Source organism: Apium graveolens, chromosome 5 (assembly GCF_009905375.1).
Source record: "Apium graveolens cultivar Ventura chromosome 5, ASM990537v1, whole genome shotgun sequence".
Classification (NCBI taxonomy): Eukaryota; Viridiplantae; Streptophyta; class Magnoliopsida; order Apiales; family Apiaceae; genus Apium; species Apium graveolens.
Window position 1 is genome coordinate 89,349,689 of NC_133651.1, and position 25,990 is coordinate 89,375,678.

General features: G+C 34.6%; 1 protein-coding gene across 1 annotated transcript; it reads left to right on the top strand.

Moving 5' to 3' along the window:
- The first annotated feature begins 21,987 nt into the window (after window positions 1–21,987).
- LOC141661374 (E3 ubiquitin-protein ligase ATL4-like) lies at window positions 21,988–23,418 on the top strand. Its single transcript, XM_074468374.1, has one exon. The coding sequence runs from the start codon at window positions 22,288–22,290 to the stop codon at window positions 23,248–23,250; it is 963 nt and encodes a 320-aa protein (XP_074324475.1). The 5' UTR covers window positions 21,988–22,287; the 3' UTR covers window positions 23,251–23,418.
- Window positions 23,419–25,990: the final 2,572 nt, after the last annotated feature.

The following is a 25,990-nucleotide window of genomic DNA, read 5'->3' on the forward strand; positions in this document are numbered from 1 at the left end:
GCAGATTGGTTTCTTGGTTTAGCAAGAAACAAAAGTCAATTTCCACATCAACTGCAGAAGCAGAGTACATTGCTGCAGGAAGCTGTTGTGCACAGATTCTTTGGATGAAGAATCAGTTACTGGATTATGGGTTAACATATTTTAAAATCCCTATTTACTATGATAATCAAAGTGCTATTGCTATGACAGGTAATCCAGTTCAACACTCAATGACAAAGCACATCAGCATTAGGTACCATTTCATAAGAGAATATGTGGATGAAGGTACAGTGGAATTGCATTTTGTTCCAACAGATCAACAACTAGCAGATATCTTCACAAAACCAATGTGTGAAGCTACTTTTACAAGATTGGTAAATGAACTTGGAATGGTTTCAGGTTCTTTCTCTAAATCTGCTTAGCTTTTGTTCTGCTACATCAGACTTTATGATCAGAATTTACAGATATTACTATCTTTATGTATTCTGTGCTTAATTGAAAATTACTTAAGTATTGATTGTTGTCTGATGTGTATTTCTAAACTCTAATAGTGATATGACTGTTTCTATGACTATTCAATCCTATGAGGATAACTGTGCTAGATGCTGACCTAATAGTCTTTAATATACTAAAGATCCCATGTTAGAAGTAATTATTTATGTGGAAATATATTGACACAAGCAAATTCTGATATTGAGCCTAGTTAAGTTTACTTTGTCTATCTTATTACTAAGTCAAAAACTAGAATAATGCTTCTCATCTGTTAAGTTCTGATGTTAGTAAATCTGGTGAATGTACTAAGTGTTGATAAACCTCACTTATCAAAAGAAAAAGGAAAAGAAAAAGGAATAAAAATCAGGTACTCCTTTGAGATCCAGAGTAAAAATGTGGAAGGGACGACCCAAGTGCATTGCTGGTATTAAGTAATATGCATCAGAAAAGCAAATAATTATTTTTCTTGGTGACTTTTCACACTCTATGATTACTGGAGAAATACTCTGATAATAGCATAAATTCTGATAAGCAGTCGTGACTCACTTACACTGAGAAGCCACTGTACAATGGAATTTCAAAAGATGCATAAAATAAGCACTAAATAGTTAAGGTGGACTCATGCATGAACTCATTCAATAGTAAGCTTCAGAATAATGACAGATTTTAAGTAAAGTTCTTAGTTATGCCTTATTTCTAAGATGTACTGAAGTGAATCAGACTTTAGTCTTTGTGTGATATTTAGCTTAATGCACACACTTTCACTCTATTTGAATGATGAAAATTACTGTGATGATCAATGTTTTTTTAGATGAACAGTTTATGTGTCAGATTGCATAAATTCTGAGGATAAGTTATGATGGAAGTTCTGATGAATAAGTTCTGAAGAACCGAAATCAGAATTTGTGTGAAGAATTACAGAAATAGGCATTCATTTTTAAGAGTTAAGAAATCATGTTCTGATGACTGTTAAGTTTTGATATAAGTCTAAGTGTTGATATTAAATTATGATCCTTTACTTGACTTATTTGTGGTTAAAATCTGAAACAGTCTTATTTTAAATCAGAATATGTTCGGGTGAGATATTAACAGTCAATACACTTAGGGTTAGTGGTACACGTCCATGCACGGTAATGTTTACTTGTTTCTTATGCGCATTAAACCCTGTTTTGCACTTCCAATGGCTATTTTTATTCTCCTTGGTCTAGGGAGACGAAGTAGAATTATTTCTACCTGTCAGCATTAAATTTTCCTTGCGTCTCCTGGCATTCTATTGCCTATATAAACCAACACTTCACTCCAGCCAGCACATCTTTAAATTCCTCACAAACTCACTCTCGTTTTATTCTTAACACCAAAAATGGTTGCGTTTGGCTGGTTTTATAATTATGGCGATGAGACTGTACATGTCTTTATAAATGGAGTTCCAACTCCATACCCTATCGCCAACATCCCTCATAGTCTCTAGATTCAATTTCCAGAGGTTATTAAACGTGATCTGTTAACAGTTCCCAGAGAACTACATCTCCGTCGCCTTCGACAGCAGGAGTGAATCATACGACTCGCTGTTCTTTTTGTTGAGAGCAGGAAGAAGAAATAGTTTCTGCTCCCTGTTTCTCTTCACCGTCAGCTTTGCCAGGCTTCTTAGCTTAGGATAATAGTTGTTGCTGTTAGGATTTGTAGCTTAGGACAATCTTGTAATGTTGTGCTGTAATTTAAATTTCATGAATGTATTTTCTCAATATATTAATGAAATTTTCTATTTTTGCAAGATTTTGTCTCTGAGTTGTTTGAAATTCTGATGCATTTTTAAATCCTGATTTATCCATATTCAGATGACCATTTTATTTCTGATATAAATCAGGTTCTTATTCTGACGTGGCAGTACCTGTTTACTTGATTATTTATTTTTTTGGTCATTCTCTCACTTAGTGTATTTTTATAGAATATTGGTTTCGCAGTAAAAATGATTTAATAAGTGGGAACAGTTTAAATTTTAAATTAAAACTGAACTACCTAAATTAATGGGATTACTTGGTAAATGGAACAGATTTTTCCTTGAAAAACTGCATGTGATAAGTAATGATTACTGTTTTCCCGTGCCCATTAATTATTATTTACTGCTGCATGTCTGACAGGTGTCCAACGGTTACTTTTTCTACCGTGTATAAGTAAAGGAGAGAGAAGATTGTAAAATCTTTTATTTACTTTCACACTTTATCTCTCTTTTCTTTACTTCTATTCTATCTCATCTCCTGACGTTTTTTTCATACAGACATTTTGTCAAACACCTTACAGGCAAACTTATTTTTCAATTATTCTCATGGAACCTAAGGATTTGATTATAGATGGAGCCAAGTTTGTTCCCAACAACTATGCTGCAATCTTAAACCATGATGAAGCTCCATCTGATTTGCACTTTGTGCAAGATCTTCTAGCACACAGTGAGATTGGGTATGCATTAACCCATCCTCAAGTCATTTCCGGTCAACAAGTCCTGACGTTCTAGCGGACTGGGCATTTTGATAATGGTGGTGCTACTGGTACTCCAAACATCATTTTCGAAGTAAATGATGTTGAGCATGTGGTAACTCCTGGAGCAGTTCGTAAAGCTCTACACTTACCAGAAGGCTGTGTTTTCTCAACACCGGAGGAACCCGTTCTACAGCAGCTCATGGCCAATTTGGGGTATGAGAAGAGTTTGACCAAGCTTGGACAGTTGAAAATAGCACATATCAGAAAGGAATGGAGCTTTTTCTTCGACTGCATCACTAAAGCATTTGGCAATAAGTGTTCCAACTTTGATGTCATTCCTATTATGAGTCAGCACATCGGGTATACTATTATTCACCAAACTCATTTTGATTATGCAAATGTTGTGCTAGGCTTTATAGGGGATAGGATGACAGAGGATAGGAATGCAATTTACTTTGCTAGATTCTGTCAGCTTATATATACCTTGTGTTGTGTTGATGAACCTCAACTAGCCAGTTCTTTATTTCCACCCTTTAAACTTGCAAAACGGGCGTTTAATGATTTGGTAAATGCTGACCTTAAGAAAACGGTGGTTAGACCCTTACACATACCTCAGTCCGTAAAACAGATCTTAGTAAATGCTGATCCTCTAACCTACAGATCTGTTTACCCTGATGTTCAACCCACCATCACATCCCAGACACCACAACACCCTTCAGAACATACCACACATACACCTCAATCTACTCAACCCTCTATCAGAACACATCTCAAATCTTCACAGATACCTCAACCTTCATCATCAGCACATATTGTGAAGCCTTCATCTTCCAAGCCTAAGAGGACAAAGACTGTACCTCAGACACCACAGAAGAGAAGGAGGATTGTTTTGAGAGATGAGTCAGACAGTGAGGAACAGGTTCCTGCATCAGGACCTGTTGTTACAGAAGCTGAGAAGGTCTCTTCTCAGAAGGATACTGGAATTGGGGGATCTAAGATTCTCAAAAGGCTTAGAAGAATGTCTTATGCTGAAACTCCCAAGGAATCTTCTTCTTCAAAAAGATACAAGAAACAGAGAGCTCACAGGCCAGTTTTAGATGATGAGGAAGCAGCAGATAAGGAAGGAGATCAGAAATCTCTGATCTCACAAGAGCCAAAATTTGCTGAAGCTACTGCTACAGATAAAGCATCTACACCACCTGTGTCTCCTGTACATGAACCAGTATCTACTGCAGGCCCAGGCACAAGTGCTGAAATTGATATTCACAACCTGGTTGTACCTGCGGTTCTCTACTTAGAAGCTCCAACAGCTCCAATTAATCCATCAACAACACCAATTACTGATGCTAATGAAACTCCAGAATTGTCTAATACACCTTCTCTGCATCTAGACATTGAAGATCAGACTATAGGTGAGCATTAGAATATGGCTGTTGATCAGAACTTGGAAGCAGATCAGCACTTAGAGGATGATTTTGAAGCCTCAATTGCTTCCCATACTGTTCTTTTGTCAGAAGATGCTGACTCTGTAAGTTCTGATGCTGCAAATGCTGATTCTACTGGTGATGCTGCTATAAATGAAGATGCTACTGCAGCTGGTCCATCAGGACATGCACCTCAATAAATTGTTCACAAAAGTGAGATAGTCAAGAAGTTTCTTACAGGGGAAGCACCAGTACCTTGGAGTGAAACTCCTAGAGGACACGAGTGGACTAAGGAGTGGAACACAGTTACCTTTGTTCCATCTGAAAAAATTCTTGCTGAGCACTTGGAAAAAGCTGATGAGATGCTAATTAATGATGATTTCAAGACACGGCTAAGAGTTACTGCACTTACTACAAGGCACCTTCAAGGTCAATAGTCTGTCACTCAAGACAGGTTGAACAGGGTTCAAGAACTCTTAATGCAGCAAGATACACTTATCAAGCTGGACAAGAAAAACTTTTTCAAACCTACCTTTGACAGAGTTACTTACATTGAGAAGACCCAAGAGAAGCAACAATCTCAGATTGATGAAATTTTGAAAAATCAAGCTTCTCAGCAATCTCAACTCGATGAAATCCAATCCTCAGTGGAATTGCTTGTCTCTCTTCTCTTACCTGCTGATGCCAAAAAGGGGGAGAAGGTACTTAAGTCCAAATGCAAAACTGTTAAGACACTGAAGGGGAAGGATGATGAAAAAGATGACCAGGGAAACTCTGGAATGGGTGGAGGTCATAGTCAAGGTAGAGGTCTCTCATCAAGAAGAGCTGAAGCTACAAGTCATAGAACAAGTTCTGATACTGGAAAAAGAATTACTTATGATACTAGTAAAAGAATAAGTTTTGATGAACTTTTGGATCTTGATGAAGAAATTTAAAGACATTTATTTCTGAAAGAAAATCCAGGGATGGACTTTGCAAGTCTGATGGAAGAAGAAGCTAGACTTAAGTCAGAAAAGGTCAATTCTAAATCTGAAGCTTCTGTTGGTAAAAAGAAACTTCCTAAGGCCAAAGGCATTGTGATAAGAGAAAGGACAAATCTTGAGGCAACCAAGGCTAAATCACAATTGCAGATAGATCCAAGGTCCAAGGGCAAAGAAAAGGTTGGTGAACCTATAAAGGTTTATGTGTCTCCTGTGGATGAAGAAATTACTGTTGAAGATGCTGATCTTACTCTGACTTCAAGAAAGATTTCTAAGACAATTCCTGACATAGCTCAAGTTGTTCAGAGTCAAGATATAGTTAGTTCTGATATTACAAAGAAGCAAGTAACCTCTGACATAGCTCAAGTTGACTTGATATCAGAAGATAAATCAAAGGAAACCTCTGACATTGCTCATGTTAAATCCTCAAAGTTACTCCTACCAGGATTCACCAAAGCCAAACAGACTCAACCTTTGAAGACTGCTGCAAGTGGTTTTGAAGCGAGAGTGGTTAATGGAAAGGAAGCAAGAGATAAATCTGGATTGGATAGTGCTGATGAAAGAAGAGTAAAGAACACAACCAATGATCCAACTTCCTTAAGTGAACCAGGTGTTGGAGCAACTCCTGAAAGATTGAATCAACTAGAATCTGTACAGATGGTTTACCATACCTACTTGAAAGAACATATCTTATTATACTTCATGACAGATGGTAGGGTTTACCATATAAGGGAAAATGCTATTCTACTGAAGTATTTTGTAGAAATGGAACATGTTTTATTTTTTACTTCGAGTGAATGACAGATTAACAGAAAGTGCTGCAAACTATTTGAAGAATCAAATTCAGAGACAGAAAAGGCTTTATTCTGTAAAGTCTGAGAGCACATATCTTCCAAAGTACAGAGATCACAAGGGTGATATTGTTGAGATGAAGCCTAACTCTGCTAAGATTATAACTACCTTTCTGGGTTATAAGGCTGTAGAATTCAATCTTGAGTTTGACAAGGCGTATTTGATCAGATTGGATCAGGACATAAGGAAATCTAGGATTAATGATCTCAGGGCTGCTATCTTCCAAACTGGTGAAGATTCTGCAGAGCTTAAAGATGCTAAAAGGAGGATGATTGATGAACTCAGATATGTTGAGAGGTGTTTGTTAAAGAACTATCTCAGAACAACTCCTGACATCAGAACGATCAGAAAGTGAAGCCAAGTCAAGATCTATAACTGCTCAAATTCTGATATGAATACAGACTGAAGTTGTTATCAGAAGTTAAAGTTGGTAAAGCTTTAAGGACTGTAAGTTGTAGTTATCTAGTCAATTTCTCATGCATTTGTGCTTAATGTTTTTGACATCATCAAATATTTGTTAAACTTGTATATTATGCTAATTTACAAGTTGGGGGAGATTGTTAGATATATTTGATAATGTCATGACTAATATGATTTATGTTTAGTTTTAAGATCTTACTTAAACATGACAAATCAGTACTTAACTGAAATCAGCACTTATACTGAAGTCAGAACTTAAGTCATCATTACTTAAGGTTCAGGAGATATTTATCAGAAGAAAATATCAGGACTTAAAGGAAACGTTCAGATAATGAAGGCGGCTGATTGATTGAAGAGAAGATCGAGACAAACATAAGAAGAGATATGGATGAAGAAGGAATTCTATGAAGAAAAGAATACTTGGAAGAAAAGATATCTGATTGATATATTTTATGAAGCAGAATTATATTCCATATCAATTAGCGTTTATCTTGAAACTGTGTAGTATATAAACACAGATATAGGGTTTACACTAAAAGTGTTATCATTATCGAGAATATTATTCATTGTAATCCTAGCAGCTCTCGTGATATTTGTTCATCACTGAGAGAGGACAGTTCCATATTGTAACAGAGTTTATTGCTTTGAATAAAGTCTGTTTTCTGTTACTTGTCTTATTAGAATTCAATTTTATTGTGCTATACATTATATTCAACCCCCTTTTACAGTGTGTGTTACCTAACACACTTTCTTTAGTTCAGTCTGAGATAGAAAAGAATGATAGAGACATTTAGTTGATGTTGAAGTTCTAGTTTTGACACCTGCTTCAGGATCTCCAATTATTAAGTCAGGTGTGTGATTTGGTCCACTTCCTTGCAGATGGAAGTTGATTTCTAGAACTGGTCCTCCCCCATGATCCATGCTGTCTTCATCAGCATTTTCTGATGCTCCCCCTGTAGTTATGCTCTCTGAGATTTCAGAATTTGAGTTGGATCCTTTAGGATTTGAAGAATCGAAGTTTCCAGAAATATCAGAATTTGGCTCATCAGAACTTGATAAATCAGAACTTGAAGAGCCAGTGACAGGTTCTGATGCTTCTTGAGAGTCTTGAGTTGTGGTAGGATCTTCAGCTTGCTCCCCCTGAACAGGTGCATTTTCCCTTGGAGTAGTTACCACAGTTTCAATGACATCAAAATTTAACTCGTCAGAACTTACAAGATCAGGATTTAAGCCATCAGAATTTACGGAATCAGAATTTAAATCTTCATTTTCAAATCTCAGCTGATCATGATAATTGAAATCTTCAAGTCCATTAATCTTTTTATCATCAAAAGATACATTGATAGATTCCATGATAACCCTTGTTCTTAAGTTGTAGACTCTGAAGGCTTTTGTGGAAAATGGATATCCAACAAAAATTCCTTCATTAGCTTTTAGATCAAATTTTGACAGCTGTTTAGGATGAGTCTTAAGAACAAAACACTTACATCCAAATACATGAAAGTATTTCAGATTTGGCTTCTTTTTCTTCACCATCTCATATGGTGGTTTTCCATGCTTGTTTATGAGTGTAGCATTCTGTGTAAAACAAGCAGTCTGCACAGCTTCAGCCCAAAAGTAGGTTGGTAGCTTTGCTACATCAAGCATAGTTCATGCAGCTTCAATGAGAGTCCTGTTCTTTCTTTCTACAACTCCATTTTGCTGTGGAGTTCCAGGTGCAGAAAATTCCTGCTTAATTCCATGCTCTTTACTGAACTCTTCCATGATTGAATTCTTGAACTCAGTGCTATTATCACTTCTTATGATTTTAACGGAATCTTTGACCAATTTATCCAAATGTCTGACATGATCAGTTAGAGTAGATGAAGTTTCATTCTTCTTGTGTAAGAAATACACCCAAGTGTATATTATGAACTCATCCACTATAACCATAGCATATTTCTTCTTTGCAATAGACATGACATTGACTAGACCAAATAGATCAATATGTAGTAGGTGATAAGGCTCAAGAATTGAGGATTCAGTTTTGCTCTTGAATGAAGATTTTCTTTGTTTTGCCTTTTGACATGAATCACAAAGGCCATTAGGAGCAAATACTGATTTTGGCAGTCCTCTCACAAAATCTTTCTTTACTAGCTCATTTATGTTGTTGAAATTTAAATGAGAGAGTCTCTTGTGCTAATTCCAACTTTCTTCAATTGATGCTCTACTTAACAGACAGATTGCAGAACCATCAGAAGTTGTTGAAAGTCTGGCTTCATATATGTTACCATGCCTGTAACCTTTCAGAACCACTTTGCCTGTAGAATTACTTACAACTTCACAGTGTTCTTTAAAGAAATCCACATGATAACCTCTGTCACAGATTTGACTCACACTTAGTAGATTGTGTTTAAGTCCTGAGACAAGAGCTACTGATTCAATGATGACATTCCCAAGATTGATATTGCCATATCCCAGAGTTTTTCCCATGTTGCCATCTCCATAAGAAACTCCTGGGCCAGCTTTCTCCATAAAGTCTGATAGCAGGGCTTTATTTCCAGTCATATGTCCTGAACATCCACTGTCCAGAACTAGGATATTTTTCTTGTTGCCCTGCAATCACAAAGACCACTATTGGTTAGTTTTAAGGACCCAGACTTGCTTGGATCATTTGGCCTTTTTAAGTTTGTTAGCATTTGCAGCGGATTTACTTTCAGAGTTTACGCTAACATGCTGTTTATCAGAATTTATACCAGACTTTGCATCAGACTTTACACTAGAAGGAATAATACTAACTTTCTTCAAAGAAAGTTTTATTTGATAATAATCATAGTACAAACTATGATATTCCTTACAAGTATAAATGTAATGCCATAAACTACCACAATGAAAACAAGGATTTTATGGTTTAAACCTAATAGACTGACTCTTAACTCCTGTTTTGGAGGTAAAGAGTTTATATCTTTATTCTTCCTGCAAAAAGAAGCAAGATGGTTAGAGTTTCCACAGTTATAGCATTTCTTTCTAGGAGCATTAGGAACAGGCATATAACTATTGCTTTTATTCACACCTTCCTTTCCATTCCTATTTTTCCTAGCTTCCTTTACCTTGTTCACATTTTTAATCTCTTTCAGCTTATGCTTAAGCTGCTTCTTTGTCATTAAGCCTATGTTTACTTCAGCTGGTTTATCCTGTTTTAATTTGTCAAAAGTTGACTTTTTTTTTACTTCTGTCCTAGACTCTTTCATCTTTTCAGAATCAGACTTTTACAGTTTTTGCTACAAACTTAACAGGATTTACATTTGGCTTAGCAATCTGTTTAACAACAGTTGGCACAATTTTCACAGTTCCTTTCTCACTTTTATCATCTCCATAACCTAAGCCCTCTTTCCAGTTTCCACTACTTAGTAAATTCTTATTTGTTCTGCCAGAGTTAGTCCAAGTTCTGATAATATCTCTTTCCTTTTCTTAGTCAGCTTTTAGATATTCATTCAATTTTAAACTTCATCTCTAACATACAAAGCATCATCTCTTTCTTTCTTAGTTTGATGAAGAAAAACTAACTCATTTTCTAAATAGTCATTTTTGTTTTTAAAAGCAAGATTTTCAGATGTTAATCTTTCACATGTTAAAGTCTGATCTCTATAACTAATGAACATGGTTTTAAGATATAATCTCAACTCAGTAATATCATCAGTATGAAAAGCATAAGTTGTTTGAGGTACCTTCAATTCAGCAGTTTCAGTACTGCTATCAGCATTTGCCATCAAGGCATAATTCACCTCATGTTCAGAATCTGAAGTGTTTGTCCAACTTTTCTTCTTTGTGACAAGTGCCTTGCCTTTGTCACTTTTTCCTTTATTGCATTCAGGAGATATGTGGCCTCTTTCACCATAATTGTAGCATTTGACATTTGAGTTGTCTCCTCTGTCAGACTTTCCTACTTTGCCTTCAGATTTTCTGAATCCTTTCTTATCAGAACTTCCACCTTTCCTGGAAAATTTCTTGCCCTTTCTAAATTTCCTGTAGGCTATCTTTGTGATACCCTTCACCATAAGAGCACACAGTTGCATCATCTCTGCATCAACATCCATTTCAGATAAACTTTCAGTTTCTGAATCATCATCATCAGAATATGATGACTCTGAATCAGACTTTATGATGAGAGCCTTTCCTTTGCCCCTCTTTGAGGCAACAACTTTAGGAGATTCCTCCTCAGCTTTAAGAGCAACTGTCCTTGACTTTCTTCCATGCCTCTTGCTCCTTTGATCCATCTCAAGTTCATAAGTCTTGAGCATGCCATAAATTTCATCAAGAGTAGTTTCAGTAAGATCATAGTTGTCTCTTATGGTAGTAGACTCCAAATCCCAATTTTCAGGAAGAGCTAAAAGGAATTTTAGATTTGAATCTTCAAGATCATATTCCTTGTCCACCAGTGACAGATCATTCAAGAGTTTGACAAACCTGTCATATAAGTCAGTTAATGACTCATCATCTTTTGAGTCAAAGTGCTCATACTCTTGAGTGAGTATAGTCCTCCTGTTCTTTTTGATTACATCAGTTCCCTGGCATCTTGTCTCCAAAGCATCCCATATCTCCTTTGCAGTCTTGCATCCAATTACCCTGTTTGACATGATATTATCAATGGCACTATGCAGAAAATGCCTTACCCTTGCATCATTGGCAATAGATGAGATGTCTTCAGCTATGTAATCACCTTTCTCATTTGGTATGGACTTTGCTGGTTGATCAGCAACTGCAACAGAGAGCTTAGTAGGCTTATATGGTCCTTCATTAATTTTGTCAAGGTATTCTGGATCTGTAGCTTCTAGAAACATAGCCATCTTCACTTTCCATATGGGATACTCAGAAGGTCTCAGTATGGGAACCCTAATAGTCTCATATCGACTATGGGTTTGAGTGTCTTGAGTTTCTTGAGATTTGGTGGGCTTAGTTGGGGTTTGTGTTTCTTCAGACATGATTGTTTGGATCTTTACTGTATGCGTGTTAATAGATAAGCTCTGATACCACTTGTTAGGTCACACAACACTGTAGAAGGGGGTTGAATACAGTGTTTATATAATCAAATCGATTCGAACAAAAGTATGTAACAAAGATCAAGTATATTCAATAAACTCTGTTACAATATGAACTATTGTTCTCTCTCAGTGATGAAAAAATATCACTAAGAACTGCTAGGTTACAATGAATAATATTTCTCGATAATGATAACACATATAGTGTAAACCCTAAGCTGCGTTTATATAGTACACAGTTACAAGATATATTCTAATTGATATGGAATATAATTCTGTCTCCTAAAATATATCAATTAGATATCTTCTACAAGTCTTCTAGTATTCTAACTCTTTCCATGCATATCTTCTATTATTTTAGTCCAGATCTTCTCCTGTAAATCAGCCGCATTCCTTAACTGAAAGTCTTCCCGCACTTAAGTATTGATATGTATCTTCTGACACCTTAAGTTCTGATATTAAGTTCTGACTTCAGTAAGTTCTGATTTCAGTAAGTCCTGATATGTCTTGTTGTTAAGTTCTGAAAACTAAACACAAATCATATTAGACATGACATCTCAAATATATCTATCAGGTTAGTTTTAAATTTTACCCGATAATAACTTACTGAGATTTTATAAATAGTTAAATAATCTGACAATGATGGTAAGCTGAGATAACTAACTGTAGTGCAGAAAGTAGTATGCAGAAAAGTAATAAGAACACACAAGAATTTAGCCAGGCTCGACCCCTAATCCCCTATGGTCTACGTCCTGGTCCCTTACCAACTTGGTAAGAGAATATATTATTAAATCACAAAAAATTTACAACTACAAGATACAATAATATATCTCCCTTTATCCCAGCTGCTGATAATGGCTTGCTGAAACCCTGTTTCTGAACCTGCCTTCTAAGTACTATACTACCCCGTAATACAAACTTCTATAGCACTAGTTCACCAAACCCTTGTTTCCCTTAGCCAACTATCCAGCAACTAATCAATACAAATTGAACAATACAAATCAAATGATAAAGTGATTACAACTCAAAACTATAGACTCTCTAAGATATAACATGTATATATAATTAAGAGCTCGAGAGTATTTTAGAAACAATAAAGTTCAGTGAGTTATGAGTGTTCTTGCTGCAATACGTACTACATAAAAACTACAAGAAACCTCATATAAAAACATACACTAACGTTCAAAACAATCTCAACAATTTACAACAGTCAGAATCCAATTCTAACTTTTAAATTAGTTAGGATGGTTTTCAATGTTCAAGTATCCATTTGATAGAAGAGAGAAAGAAAGAAAAAAGGATAAAAAAAGTCTCTTCTATATTGAAAGAGTATAAAACATTTTAAACAAGTTTGTAGGAGATAGAGTTTGAAGATAAAACAAACTCCTACAAATTAGGAACTGTTTTAAAGGCTTGAAAACATTTTATAACTGAGCTCTATTATATATAAAACACGTATAATATAATAGAGAAGTCTTTACAATTTACTAAAAGAAGTTCTCGAATTTTCTCCTTTAAAATCGACTTCCATGTTGATTCTGGACTGTTCATCTTGGCTTGCTGTTATTCTGAATATCGTGATCATAGCTTGACGAGATATATTATTGTCGTATGACAGCTTTCTGTCATGATACTTAAACAGCAAAGGCATTAAGATGATATATCCTACAAACAGTATTAAATAATAATATGATGGTTTGCTGTGTTGTGATCATCAAAACTAAGGAGTTATAAGATATGCAAGGATTTGATAGTCCTAGGTTATATACTAGAATATATACAAATCATATCTTCAAAAATCTTCCAAGAGAAGCATTCAAGAAGCAACAAACTCTCTCTCTCCAAAAATCCAATCCAAAAACCCAATCCAAAAACCCAATGCTGATTTCCAAGAACACCATGGGAAGAAAAGTTCATATCTCATGTTCTACTCATTCAAAAATCACCAAATTTTAACCGAAACTTCCTCATATCATTTACAAGGTACTTTCAAATTTTCATGTCCATTGGATTAGTATAGCATAGTCAATTACTTGCATAAAATTGGTGAAGAATAGTAAATCCGAAAATCGCCTTTTGTTTTCTTGATTTTCATGGCATGATTTGGGATCCTTAAATATAACCAATCCCTCCCAAGGTTCAACCATAAAGAAGAGGACCTCCCAAGCTACCAATAAAGGTATAAACCTTAATCCAAACTTTGTTTAAATTTTAAGTTTCAAGAAAAGTAAGGATCTTGGATATAAGTATGGTTTTGATGATTGATTTGATATTATCTTGATGTTTAGTTAAATAGTTTTAAGGTTGATAATTTTTGACTCAAGAACATGATGTTCTTGAGAGTAGTTAGTGTTGATATAATGATTTGATAATTGTTGATGGTGGTATAATAATTTAAGACATAAACGAAACTCGGATCGTAATCGTAACCTCGTTAAAACGAACAAAATTCAACTTAAGTTTCTGCAGAGGTTCCTGAATATATAAACTGTAGTTTATTAAAAGGTGAGACTTGATTATGATAGACAATGTTATGAGGATCGTTTAGGCACTTGAATCGCTTGATTTCAATTTACGGATCAAAAGGTATGACAGTTTTAGTAAAAGTGATTTACGCGACAAAACTGCTACAAATTACAAACTTTGTAAATATAAATGATCGACTTAAAAATATTTAAAAATCATAAAATTTTTACAGTGAGTAAGAAATAGAGTTTATTAACTGCCATAAAAATTCAATAAAAATGTTAATTTTTCAATTTTATAAAAATGTCGGAGCCGAGGTCGCGCGGAGTACGAATATCAAAAACAACCCCCTGTTAGAAACTGCTACTTCGGGATGTTTACCCCTGTTACCAGAAAACCATTTTCAAATGATGTGTTCTAAATTTTTTCTAGATTGCGGATGCGAAAACATTGCGTCAATTGAGTTAACGGTTTGAGAGATATCAATGTTTTAGTGAAAGCGGTTTGAATAGTAAAACTCCGTAGTTGACCGAACTTTTAAAATACTTTTCACCTATATAAATTTATTTTATCAAAATGAAACTTTTATGATAAATATTAAAAGCACTAAAGAAGCTCCTCGAGGTGGTTTCGTATTAAAATATTAATTTTATGATTTATTAAAAATGTTAGAGTGCGAGTCGCGTAATAGTAAGATTCGATAAAGTCAACTCTAGGAGACCAATTTGATCGTCCGTTTCGACCAAGGATTGATACTTATTTCGAGTCGTTCGAATATTGAAAATTATGAAGTATTGAACTTATTAGAAATATAAGTCGGTGATGGGATTAGGAATACTGATTAAGATTATGATATTTGTTGATTAGAAAACCCGGAATGAGAGCATGTCAGAAAACGTATCTTGGACTCCAGACAAGTTTTCAAACCCTACCTTTTAAGAACCGTTGTGTTGTGAATATTTTCCAAAACCATGATATATGCATGAGATTGCTTTAAACTGTTTTACGAAGTTTGAGATATATTATATTACTCAATTGTTGATAATTTTTGGTATATGTTCATACTGAGTTTGAAATATTATATTTAAACCGAGAGTCGGTCGGTGTAAGTTTATAAAAACCCGGAAGTATTCCGGAGGAGTTATATTTTTGAATGTTAAACGCTAGCAAGTAGTGTGGCGTATATATTGTAGACCGAGAGTGGGTCGGTATATATTATTTAAAACCCCGGAAGTATTCCGGAGATGTTTTGGACGATTAAAATCCGTACTTATTTTATTCTAAGGGACTCAATGATCACTTCCGAAACATTAAATACCTCGAACTTTTATTAAAAAGATTTCAAAAGATCGTATTCCCTCAATTATATTTAATTACTCGAATAATGGATATTATTTCATTTATTCATTTAATATAGGAGAATTATTCTCCAACGATTATTTATTTCAAACTTGATTAATTATTAAAGATTACTTTAAATTACTTAAACATAAATTAGTTGAGTAATATTATTTCAAATATTATTTTAAATATAATTATTCGAGGTTTAATTATTTAATGATTATTATTTAATTATTTATTAAATGATTTACTATGATTTAAAAATCATAAAACCTGATTTAAAATACTTTCAGAATTTCAGAAAATCATTCGAATAATTTCAGATCGTCGAAGAATATTATCTCGACTTATTTTAAATATTTTAAATATAGTTTCAAAAGAAACCCCCCTCATCTATTTATCTGTTGACAACGGTCAACTCACATTATCCTAGTACTTCCTTCGAAAATTCTCGAAAGTACATATATATATATATATATATATGCTAGCAACATGAGTTGTGCCTATCAATAAGCTAAATGCTTTGGGAACTCGAGGAGTACGAGTTCTTGGGATATGATAGGATTTCCTAAAGGAAAAAGGAGGGGTAGAGATCAAGTACTTCGTGTATTGGGTAGACTGCCAGTACCGTAGGAGACAGTATTATATGTACCTAAGGACCTGCGAAGTGTGTGTATACCCGAAATGGGACACATAGCCCGTATGCGGCAAGGGTGATAACCGGGATACGAATGTGTCGTCCTTCTACTAGTAAAAAAGGTTACTGATTGTCCGTAGTACGACTGATTATCGTATACGGTAGCTCCAGTGAATGTCCTTTTCTTCCAATTGGAATTGAGATGCAATACCGTAACCCAAGCCTAGGTGCTGGGTTTACCATTAAGGTATTTGCAGACTAATAAGTCAATCAAAGAATTATTTTGAAAAGAGGTGTGTATCACCAAGAAAACTGCTTTGAATAAATACATATTCTTATACGGATTGATATACATTTCTTTAACAGTCGTTTCATACTGTTGATTATTATGGCTGAGCATTATTGCTCACTCTTACTTCCTTTTAAATGCCACAACACAACATGTTACCATTATACCAGTGTGGTACTTAGTCACTTGAAATCGTGGGGAGAATCCCTTACAGCTTTGTCTAAGGTGGATCAGAGTATCCAGATAAGTATAAGATGTTAGTAGTAATTATTGTAACTTTATGTAGAGGTTACGAATAATTGTTTAAGATCCTGTAAAGTACATTTGATTGTAATAAAAGAAGATTACATTTTGTACACCGTTTCTAAGGCTATAACTAGCGTGTGTGTGTGTGCGCGCGGGAGATTGGAGTCTGTTGGATTATTGAATCAATACAGGTTACACTTGAGTGAAGGATGGCGTGACGACCCAGATTCCTGATCCCGGATTTGGGGGCGTTACATCGATAATGAACACTGATGAAGGGAATAATCCTGAAGCGAAAGATAACAATTTCATCCGACACATATCATTAAAGGAAGTATTTCAATCAATCAACACTTAAAAAAATTACTTATTACAACTTCAATCAATCAATATTCTCTCTTAACACAACTTCAATCTTATTGTCACACTTCAGCTTATTTTTCAAATATTCATTTTCTCTTGTCTAACTCAAGCTCCACAAGCAGTAGATCCATCTTTTGCTTCTCACTCTCAAGCTTCTCATTAGCTTTTGTTAGCCTATTAACTTCCTCAGTAGCTGCTACTAAGCTAGTGTATATGAAATATCTCCACACTCATCTTTTTTACAGTCTCCTTATATTAACTAGCATTTAAATCAATAGTGGTTAGAGTTGGTACCTTTGATTTTGAAGTGGATTCTTCTCCATGCTCAAAGGCCATAAGTGCATAGTTTCCAACCTCTTCATTCCCATCATCAACATCAGTATCATCCCAACTCTTTTCTTTAGTAATACAAGCTTTTCCAGACTGTTTCTTCAAGAGAGCTTCATACTTTGCTTCCAGTTCCAAGTAAGCTTTATCCTTCTTCACCTTTTTAGGCTTTCTGCATTCAGTAGCAAAGTGACCCAACTCATCACAATTGAAGCACCTTATCTTTGATCTGTCCACGAATCCTGTTTTATAGCCACCTTTGCTAGCTGAATTGTACTGATCTTTTGAATTCCAATTGTTGATGTTGGAAGATTGTCCATTGCATTTGAAAAATCTTGGCTTCTTGACTCTTATGTTAGAAAATTTCCTAGCCAGGTAAGCCATGGATTGATCCATTTCATCTAGCTCATCCAGGGTGTAATATTCATCTTCCTCCAGCTCCAACATAACTTGCTTCTGAGGTCCTTTGTTCTTTTGTTCCATAGCTTGAACAACTGGAACTTGATCATCTTGCTTATCTTCACTTTCTTCTCTGTCATTCACAACCAAAGCACTTGAACCATCAACAACATGACCATGGTGTGCTTTCAATGACTTTCTTTGCAGCATTTCAAGTTCATAAGTTTTCAAGATTTCATGTAGAACTTCCAAAGTCATTCTGTTTAAATATCTTCCTTCTCTAATAGCTGATATTTTTTGTTCACGATGGTCATGAAGAGCTAGCAGGAAATTTAGGTTAACCTCCTCAGCTTCATAATATTTATCATGTAGCTGCAAGTCATTTATCAATTATTGAACATTTCAAAAACTTCAGTAATTCCTTCTTTTGGTTTAACCATAAACTCATCATACTGAGAAACCAGAATCCTCCTTTGGTTTGACCTAACTTCCTCTGTTCCTTCACATAAGATCTCTTTTTTCTCTCAAATCTGTTTGGCTATGTCATAGTTGACAATGTTATTGTACATTACATTGTCAAGTGACTCTATCAAGATCAGCTGCAAGCAATTATCCAAAGAGACTTTTTCTTTTTCAGGTTCAGTATATTCTGAAGGATATTTAGGAGCATAATGTGTTGGAATGACCATGTCTCCATCTGTAGATTTCTTAACTCTTACCATGGGGGTGAAAGGCCCATTCTTGAGGATCTGAATGTATAATGGATTGGACATCCTGATGAACAACATCATTTTCTTTTTTCATAGTGTGTAGTTAGATATGTCAAATGTATGAATTTTGATACTGCTAAGCTTCTATGTATTCATTCTTCCAAGATCTTTAATCTGTTTGCTTTCAGGGGTGAATGTATTTTAGGTTATTTTTAAGCTTTTTGAACTGTTATGGATAGTGAACAAAGTAATCTAACTTGTAGAGATAATATGCTTTAACAGGAATAATAAAACATGCACATGAACACACTATCTTTCAAAACTCACTTAATTTTATATTAAAATCAAGTATGTCTTGCTACAAATTTCCGGGTTCTTTGTTGATAAAGAACTCAACTTCTCTCTTGAGAGTTACAAGATTTTCTAGATCTATTTTGTTACAACTAAAACAAAGCATCCAGTGTTTACTTTATAGAACAGTAAACACAGGTTTTACACAGCATGCAATAGCATTACTAAACCCTACTTTAAGTTAACTAAAACTTTCTATTTCTGGCTTAGTGTATCTTTGCAAATCGTGCATGTCTGTGACTTTACTTTGTCTGTTAATTTTGGCCTTTAATCTTGTACTCTTCAAGCTGCTTTTTGTAGAATTTTCAAATCACTGATTGATTTGTTTGTTGATTGATAATCTTGGATATTTAACTGGTCTGCATTCTGTACTTGAGTTTTACATCGAGATCTCCAGTTTGTTATATAGAGAACTCGACATCTCGATAAGTATAATGACTTATCGAGATCTCTTATTACTCTATAGTTGATTTGACTTATCGAAGTCTCTGAGTTCTCTATAAGAGAATTAGACTTGTCGAGGTCTCCAAACTTCATGTCTTCATTTTGGCTTATCGATATCTCTGAGATCTCTAGTGCAAGAATGACTTGTCGATGTCTCAGAGATCTCTAGTGATATTTTAACTTATCGATATCTCTGAGATCTCTAATGATAATTTGACTTGTCGATATCTCCAATCTTCATGTCTTCATTTTTGCTTGTCGATATCTCTGAGACTTCTCTATAAGCTTTTCTTGACTTCTCGATAAGTCATTCTGGAGTTCTCGAATGACTTCTCTATAAGACTTAATTTGTGACTTGTAGATTTCTTGACTTAGAATATTTTTCCCAAACAGAGTTGTTCAACTTCAAGTTTCTTCACACTGTCTCTGAGACATGATCTTCTTCCAGAATTTATTCTTAGACTTGAGACTGTTTACAGAAAAATACTACAGTCTAATCTATTTACACTTTTACAGACTTAAGTGATACAATACAAAATGTAAACTTAGATCATCATACAACTTACTTAGGGCTGTCAATTTTACCTGGTCTTGTTATAGTACATGCATGTGTTGCACAACAGTTGGGTTGGATCAGTTTGATCGGTTTTGTCAACCCATGTGCGCCCCTAACCGAAACCTTAAAGTAAAATAAAAATGTCCCCCATGCAAATATTTATTTAACTAATACGAAAGTATTTGAAATTTAATTTATTAAATAATTTTCAAAGTCAAACTCTAGGAAGACTTGGTAATTTACCGATAAGTTTCCTGTATTCCCTATTTTCCATGGATGGTTTACTAATTGTGTAGTGTGATAATACATTTGACTTGAGGAGTGTAATTTGTAGGCATATAAATTTGAATTAGAGTGTGAAATGTTGAATGATCAGAGTGGAAGATAATAGTTGATGATATTAGATTTGTTTGCAAGGTGTAAATAGTTCCAGTAAAACAACCCCAAATAAGTTCAACTATAAACATACCCCCCGATTAAACCCACTTATGGAATGGTTGGGCTGTTTCATTACTTCAATTCAGGTTTTGTAGTAAGAACTTTAGGTTAAAAAATTACCCAATTGATTTTCAAATGCCACTAAGAATTCAGGGCTATGTTTGAAACAGATAATTCAAATACGGATATGTCTATATTTATATCCGCATTTGTCGAATTCGAATACAGAGTATATTCATTTAATTTCGGATACGGATAATATCCGTTTTTTCTCGGATACGAACGCGGATATTTCGGGCGAATATCAAATTTTTTGAATTTTTTTTATGGCTTTGCCGTATTAACGATGATTTTAAAACAATTTTTACGATTAAACACAAATGATATATTTATATATGCATAAAATATGTGTACAATTATATGAAATTTGTATAAATATATTTATTTAATGTATTTACACACACTATAAACTAAAAAAAATAATTTTAAAATTATATATAGTTATATGTTTATATAATTTAAATTTATACATGTATTTGGTTTCGAAATCGGATATTTCGGATTCGAATACAAATAATATCCGTTTTTTTTGGATACGGATTCGGATTTTTCATATAGCCGTTGAATTTTCTTGACAACTCTATCTAAGATGGTAGTAATTTTAATAATCATCAATCCGTAAGATTGGAATTTAACTATTCGCAATTTACTCCATAAGTGATAAGTCCAGCTAGGTTCTATGGTTATACGAACATATATGGATCATTTATATACATGGAGGGTTGTATTTAAAGAAAAACAGTTGTAGCAACATCCACATCACACTACCGGGGATGAATAGTACTGCTGTACCGGTACTCTGCTCTCCACCTTTCTCTTTTTCACTTTTATTTTTGCCAAACGTTTTAAATTTATATATGTAATTAATTACTAAGAACATCTCCAACATAAATATATAAAATTATTTTGTAAAATATGATTAACTAAAATTTTATTAAAAATGTAAGTATTTTTATTCCAATAACATTAGTTATATTCATATTATAATTTTTATTAATTTTAAGTTATAGAATTAAAATAAATTTAATTAATTAAGTTCTATATTCGTAGAAATAAAATAATATATTTAATAAAAGATATTTAATTATAAAATTATAATATTTTTATATTTATTTCAATATTTTAAAATAAACATTATAAATAAAATTGAATAAATATTACATCTAATATTACGTAATGAGTTTTAAAAATAAAAATATAAATAGTACATCTATATACCTAATAAAGCTGAAGATATATACATAATTTATATATTATAATATTATATATTTAAAAAATACATTAAATATTAAAGTTAAATATTGAAAAATAATTTAAGCTAGTAGGTTACTTGTTATAAATAAATAAATAAAACAAACTTAGTACAAGTTTGGTTTAAATTAGTGTTAATGTTTGAAGATTTTAAATTGGAGATCACTTGAAATATTATCGATTAAGATGTTTTATTAGAGAAAAATATGTATATTTTTCTCCGAAAAAGTTAAAATAGTTAAAAAAATTAAAGAATACACAACCTTGAGTCCGCTCCCATAAAATATATTAAATTCAATTTATAATAAACTAATACAAGATTGTGCTTACATTTTGCCTGACAAATGATTTTAAGGTCATACTCAGTCATCATCCTATTTTCTTTTACTAGTAATTTCATTAATGTTTTCTTACTTTGTATCAATCCATATATATGTATCCATATCCTTGGACCTTGGGTGTAAAAATTGACACCCCCACCCTTCCCTCAATCTGCATCTTCCTTCTGCATGTTACATCCAACATAATGTACATATTAGTCCTATTACCATATACAATTTGTAATATGTGATTCAGTTTACCACACACACTAGCTATCACCATTTCTTAGTTCTTACATATACACACTCCACATCACACACATCCCTCGTCTCTCTCTCTCTCTCCCTCTTTTCCCATAATTCTGTAAACATACATACACACACTATATATATCCACCACCTATCTTCTCCTGGTCATTCCCCTCCTTTCCCCCAAAACAAACACCAAAATGTCACACTCCTCTCCTCCACCACCTCCATCTCTCCCATTCTTGAATCCAAATCAGCAACAACAAGTAAACCTCCTCTCCGCCACCAATCCACCCCCATACACCTCCCCGCTCTCCTCCTCATCAACCTCAACGTCAGTAATCATCGTAATCATCATCATCGCTTCCGCTATCATCATATCCGCCTCTCTCTACCTCCTTCTCCGCTGCATTTCTCGTCGCTACCACTCCACTCATCCTCCCCCAATCATCCACCGTCGAAACCCTAATTTCACCACTCCCAAACCAAACTCCATCGCTTCTCTCCCTCTCTTCACTTTCAACTCCCTTCCCGCCAAAATCTCCGGCGGCGACTGCGCCGTCTGTTTATCAAAATTCGAACCGTCCGATCAGCTCCGGTTGCTTCCGCTCTGTTGCCACGCTTTTCATGCTGACTGTATTGACACGTGGCTTGTCTCCAATCTGACGTGTCCGCTCTGCAGGTCCACTGTACATCCTTCTCAAAGCGACGAACTCGATAAAATCCTTATTAACCGGAGTAACAGTTTCCGTGTTGAGATCGGAAGCGTCAGTCGCCGGAGAAGCGACGATGAAGTCTCCGGCAGGTCGTACACGATCGGTTCGTTTGAGTACGTCGTCGACGAGGAGTTTGAGGTTCCGGTTGCAGAAGCTCGAACTCACCGGAGAGACGTCTCCGACAAGGATTCTACTGTAATTGAGGTGTCAATTCCGGTGGCACCGGGAGATGAAGTGGCGGCGGAGGTGGCCGGAGAGAGAGGGAGCTGGCTGAGAGATTACGTGGATAGAATCGCGTCGATGTCATCACGGTCGTTTCGGAGCTCCGGTAGGTTTTTTAGCGGGAGTAGTCGCCGGAGTAACGCCGTGGTTGTTGATGAAACGGAGGCGAATAATAGATTTGGAGAAGAGATTAGTGAATTATTTCAGTGGCTGTCGAGGGTATGAATTTGTAAATTTGATTAAGAATTAGGGGTAATTTGGTAATTGGGTACATCCAGAATAGCAGGAGAGTGAGCGGATTTGTAGTGCATATATACATTTTCTTAAATTTAATGGATAAATTATATTTGCAGGCAAAATTTAGCATAACTCTTCAAATAAAAAATTTCTTAGATCCTACGCGAAAATATAGCAAATTTCGAAGTTTCAGTAGTTTTGATTTAAATTTAATCATTAATTATTTTAATTTAATAACGTTTACGTTTATCAATTCAAATACTGCATTTTAATGAAAATAATAATGCATATCAATGTCATTTTCCGGTTCCCTTACAAGGAAAAAGTGATTTATCTCGTGACAGGGGAGATAAAGAAATACTTTGGATCAATTTCCATAAATTGAACAAACAGAGAATGGAATAAAGGTAATAGCTAATTCAAGAAAGGATTAATAAATCAAGTGACATAAATGAATGAATAGAAAGGGATTTTAAATGAAAATTAAATGAGTAAAGTTAAGGTAATTATCCAACTAATTTTGATTTGAAGGACTTATCCAGCTAATTAATAGTCAATAATCATGCTGTGGTCTATTTGACTCCAAACTACTAGTATATGTAGTTAGTTTACCAAAACAAAACTGTTGCAATAATTTGTAAAAAGTTGCCAAAGTTTCATGGAGTTGATGTTATATAGCAGTTTGGAACTTTGGGTTTATAATATGGGATCCGAGTCATTTGTATTTTGTATGATTTAGTCAGATAAATAACATATGCGTGTGTTGTTGTTGGATGTAAAATGAGACAAGTTAAGAGAATGAATGAGAGTGCAAGTAGATAAACACACACTTGCTTGTATAAATAAATACTACATTCCAAAACATAGTCAGCCCACATAGATGTTCCCTCATCCCATCCCTGCTTTGAGTTAAAAACAGAGAATATCAACATTCCCTTTGTATCAATTTACCTAACCCCAGGCATTTTGGTAACGTGTGCTTCCTTCCTTAGACCCCCCCCCTCCCCTATTTTTATATTGTTAGCTCACCTTCCAAAATCTAGCTTATCAAATTACAAAATTTACTCTCCCTTCCGGAGGTGGACTCCAAATTTTCTTATATCTTATTGTCGTTGCGGAAATCTACATGATTACGATGCATTTGAGATATCTAGTTATCTAGAGAGAAACAATGTATGTCTTTCGAAGAGATATCTAGTTATCGAGGAATAAACGATGTATCGTCTAGCGCATCTTCCTCTTCTCTAGTCTACTATATATAATTACAAATATATTAGCATTTGTAGCATCTACTACAGTAAGACGATGACAAGTAAGGTTTGAGAGTACAAGTGTGAGGGTGACCAAACTGAAAGCTAAAAGATGTTGTTGGATTTGATGGAAGATTCATTTGTTATTATGATCTAATGTGTTAGGAAAGAAAGGCATAAGAACACTCACACAAACATATTACATATACATGTATGCAAATGTACTATAAGCTGACCAAACAAAAGACAGCACAAGCTTTTTTTTGTACATTAGCTTTAGTAAATTGGTTATTGCTTGGGGTATACGCTTGATCAGGTTAGAAAAAGGGAGCTTAGTAGTCAGCTTAATCTAAAGGAAAGGAAAGCTTGGTCCACCAGACTCTCTGTTTTTCTTCACATTTTCACTGCTCACTAAACATCTCTTTTGTTACCTATATTATTCCCTACTTTTTACTTGGATCACCTGTTAGCCTGCTACTACCACATTATACAACATTATCTTAAGAGTGTATAACACTACGTTACACCCACAACCCATCTGTTCCTAAAGTTGTTCATACCATCCTTGACGCTACTTGCAAGTGCCTCTCTAAAAACCTTACTTAGGAACTGAAGGAGTTTTGCATTTATCTTACGCTCCCCTACTTTACTTACGAGTAAAACATGCATACTCTCCCTATAAGTAATTGCTACTTATGAGTGAGACAAAGCTCTGTAGACCCTAATAACGAGTAACGTTTTGAACATATTGGGTACATGCAAGGTTCACAGACTGCGCACAGCCGCACACCCTCATGTTGCACAACAAGATCATCCATGGATACACAATGCAAGTAAAGTGAATGTTGACACTTAAGAGGATTCCTTCACTTTGAAATAAGAATAACAGCAAATATGTCAAGCTAAAGATGTTCTGGGGTAGAAGCTAGCTACACAATTCACTATATATGAAAGTTGGTTATGGCCTTTGTCTAGAAAAGTGATTCTTCTACTAAAGATTGGTGCTGCTGGTACAAATGGTTCTTTGCTTTGTAACAACATTAAATGTTTTTGTCAAGCATGCAGCTGCCCTTTTTTTGGTTTTAGACCTAAGTATAGTACTACATCATGGGAATCACATTTTCATTTTGATCATATCAAGATTGATCTACTATACATAATGATAAATGCTTCACTAATGTACAGCGATGCACGGCAAACTTGTGAACATAATGATAAACTGACTGAAAATAATGCACACTATATTTCGTCCTGCTTAATCATATTGTGCGTCTAAATCAGTGTTTTCACTGTTCTCTAGGTGAACATCAAGTTGCTTTATATGAAGTTATGAACATCCAAATATGAAGTTATGAAGTGATGACGAGCTATAGATATAGGAAGTAGGAACAAAAGAAAAATTGGATAAAGAATTTAATGAAGCATTTCTAGAGATATAGACCATCCTGAGGATTTAACATTCCCTACAAGCAAAAGGA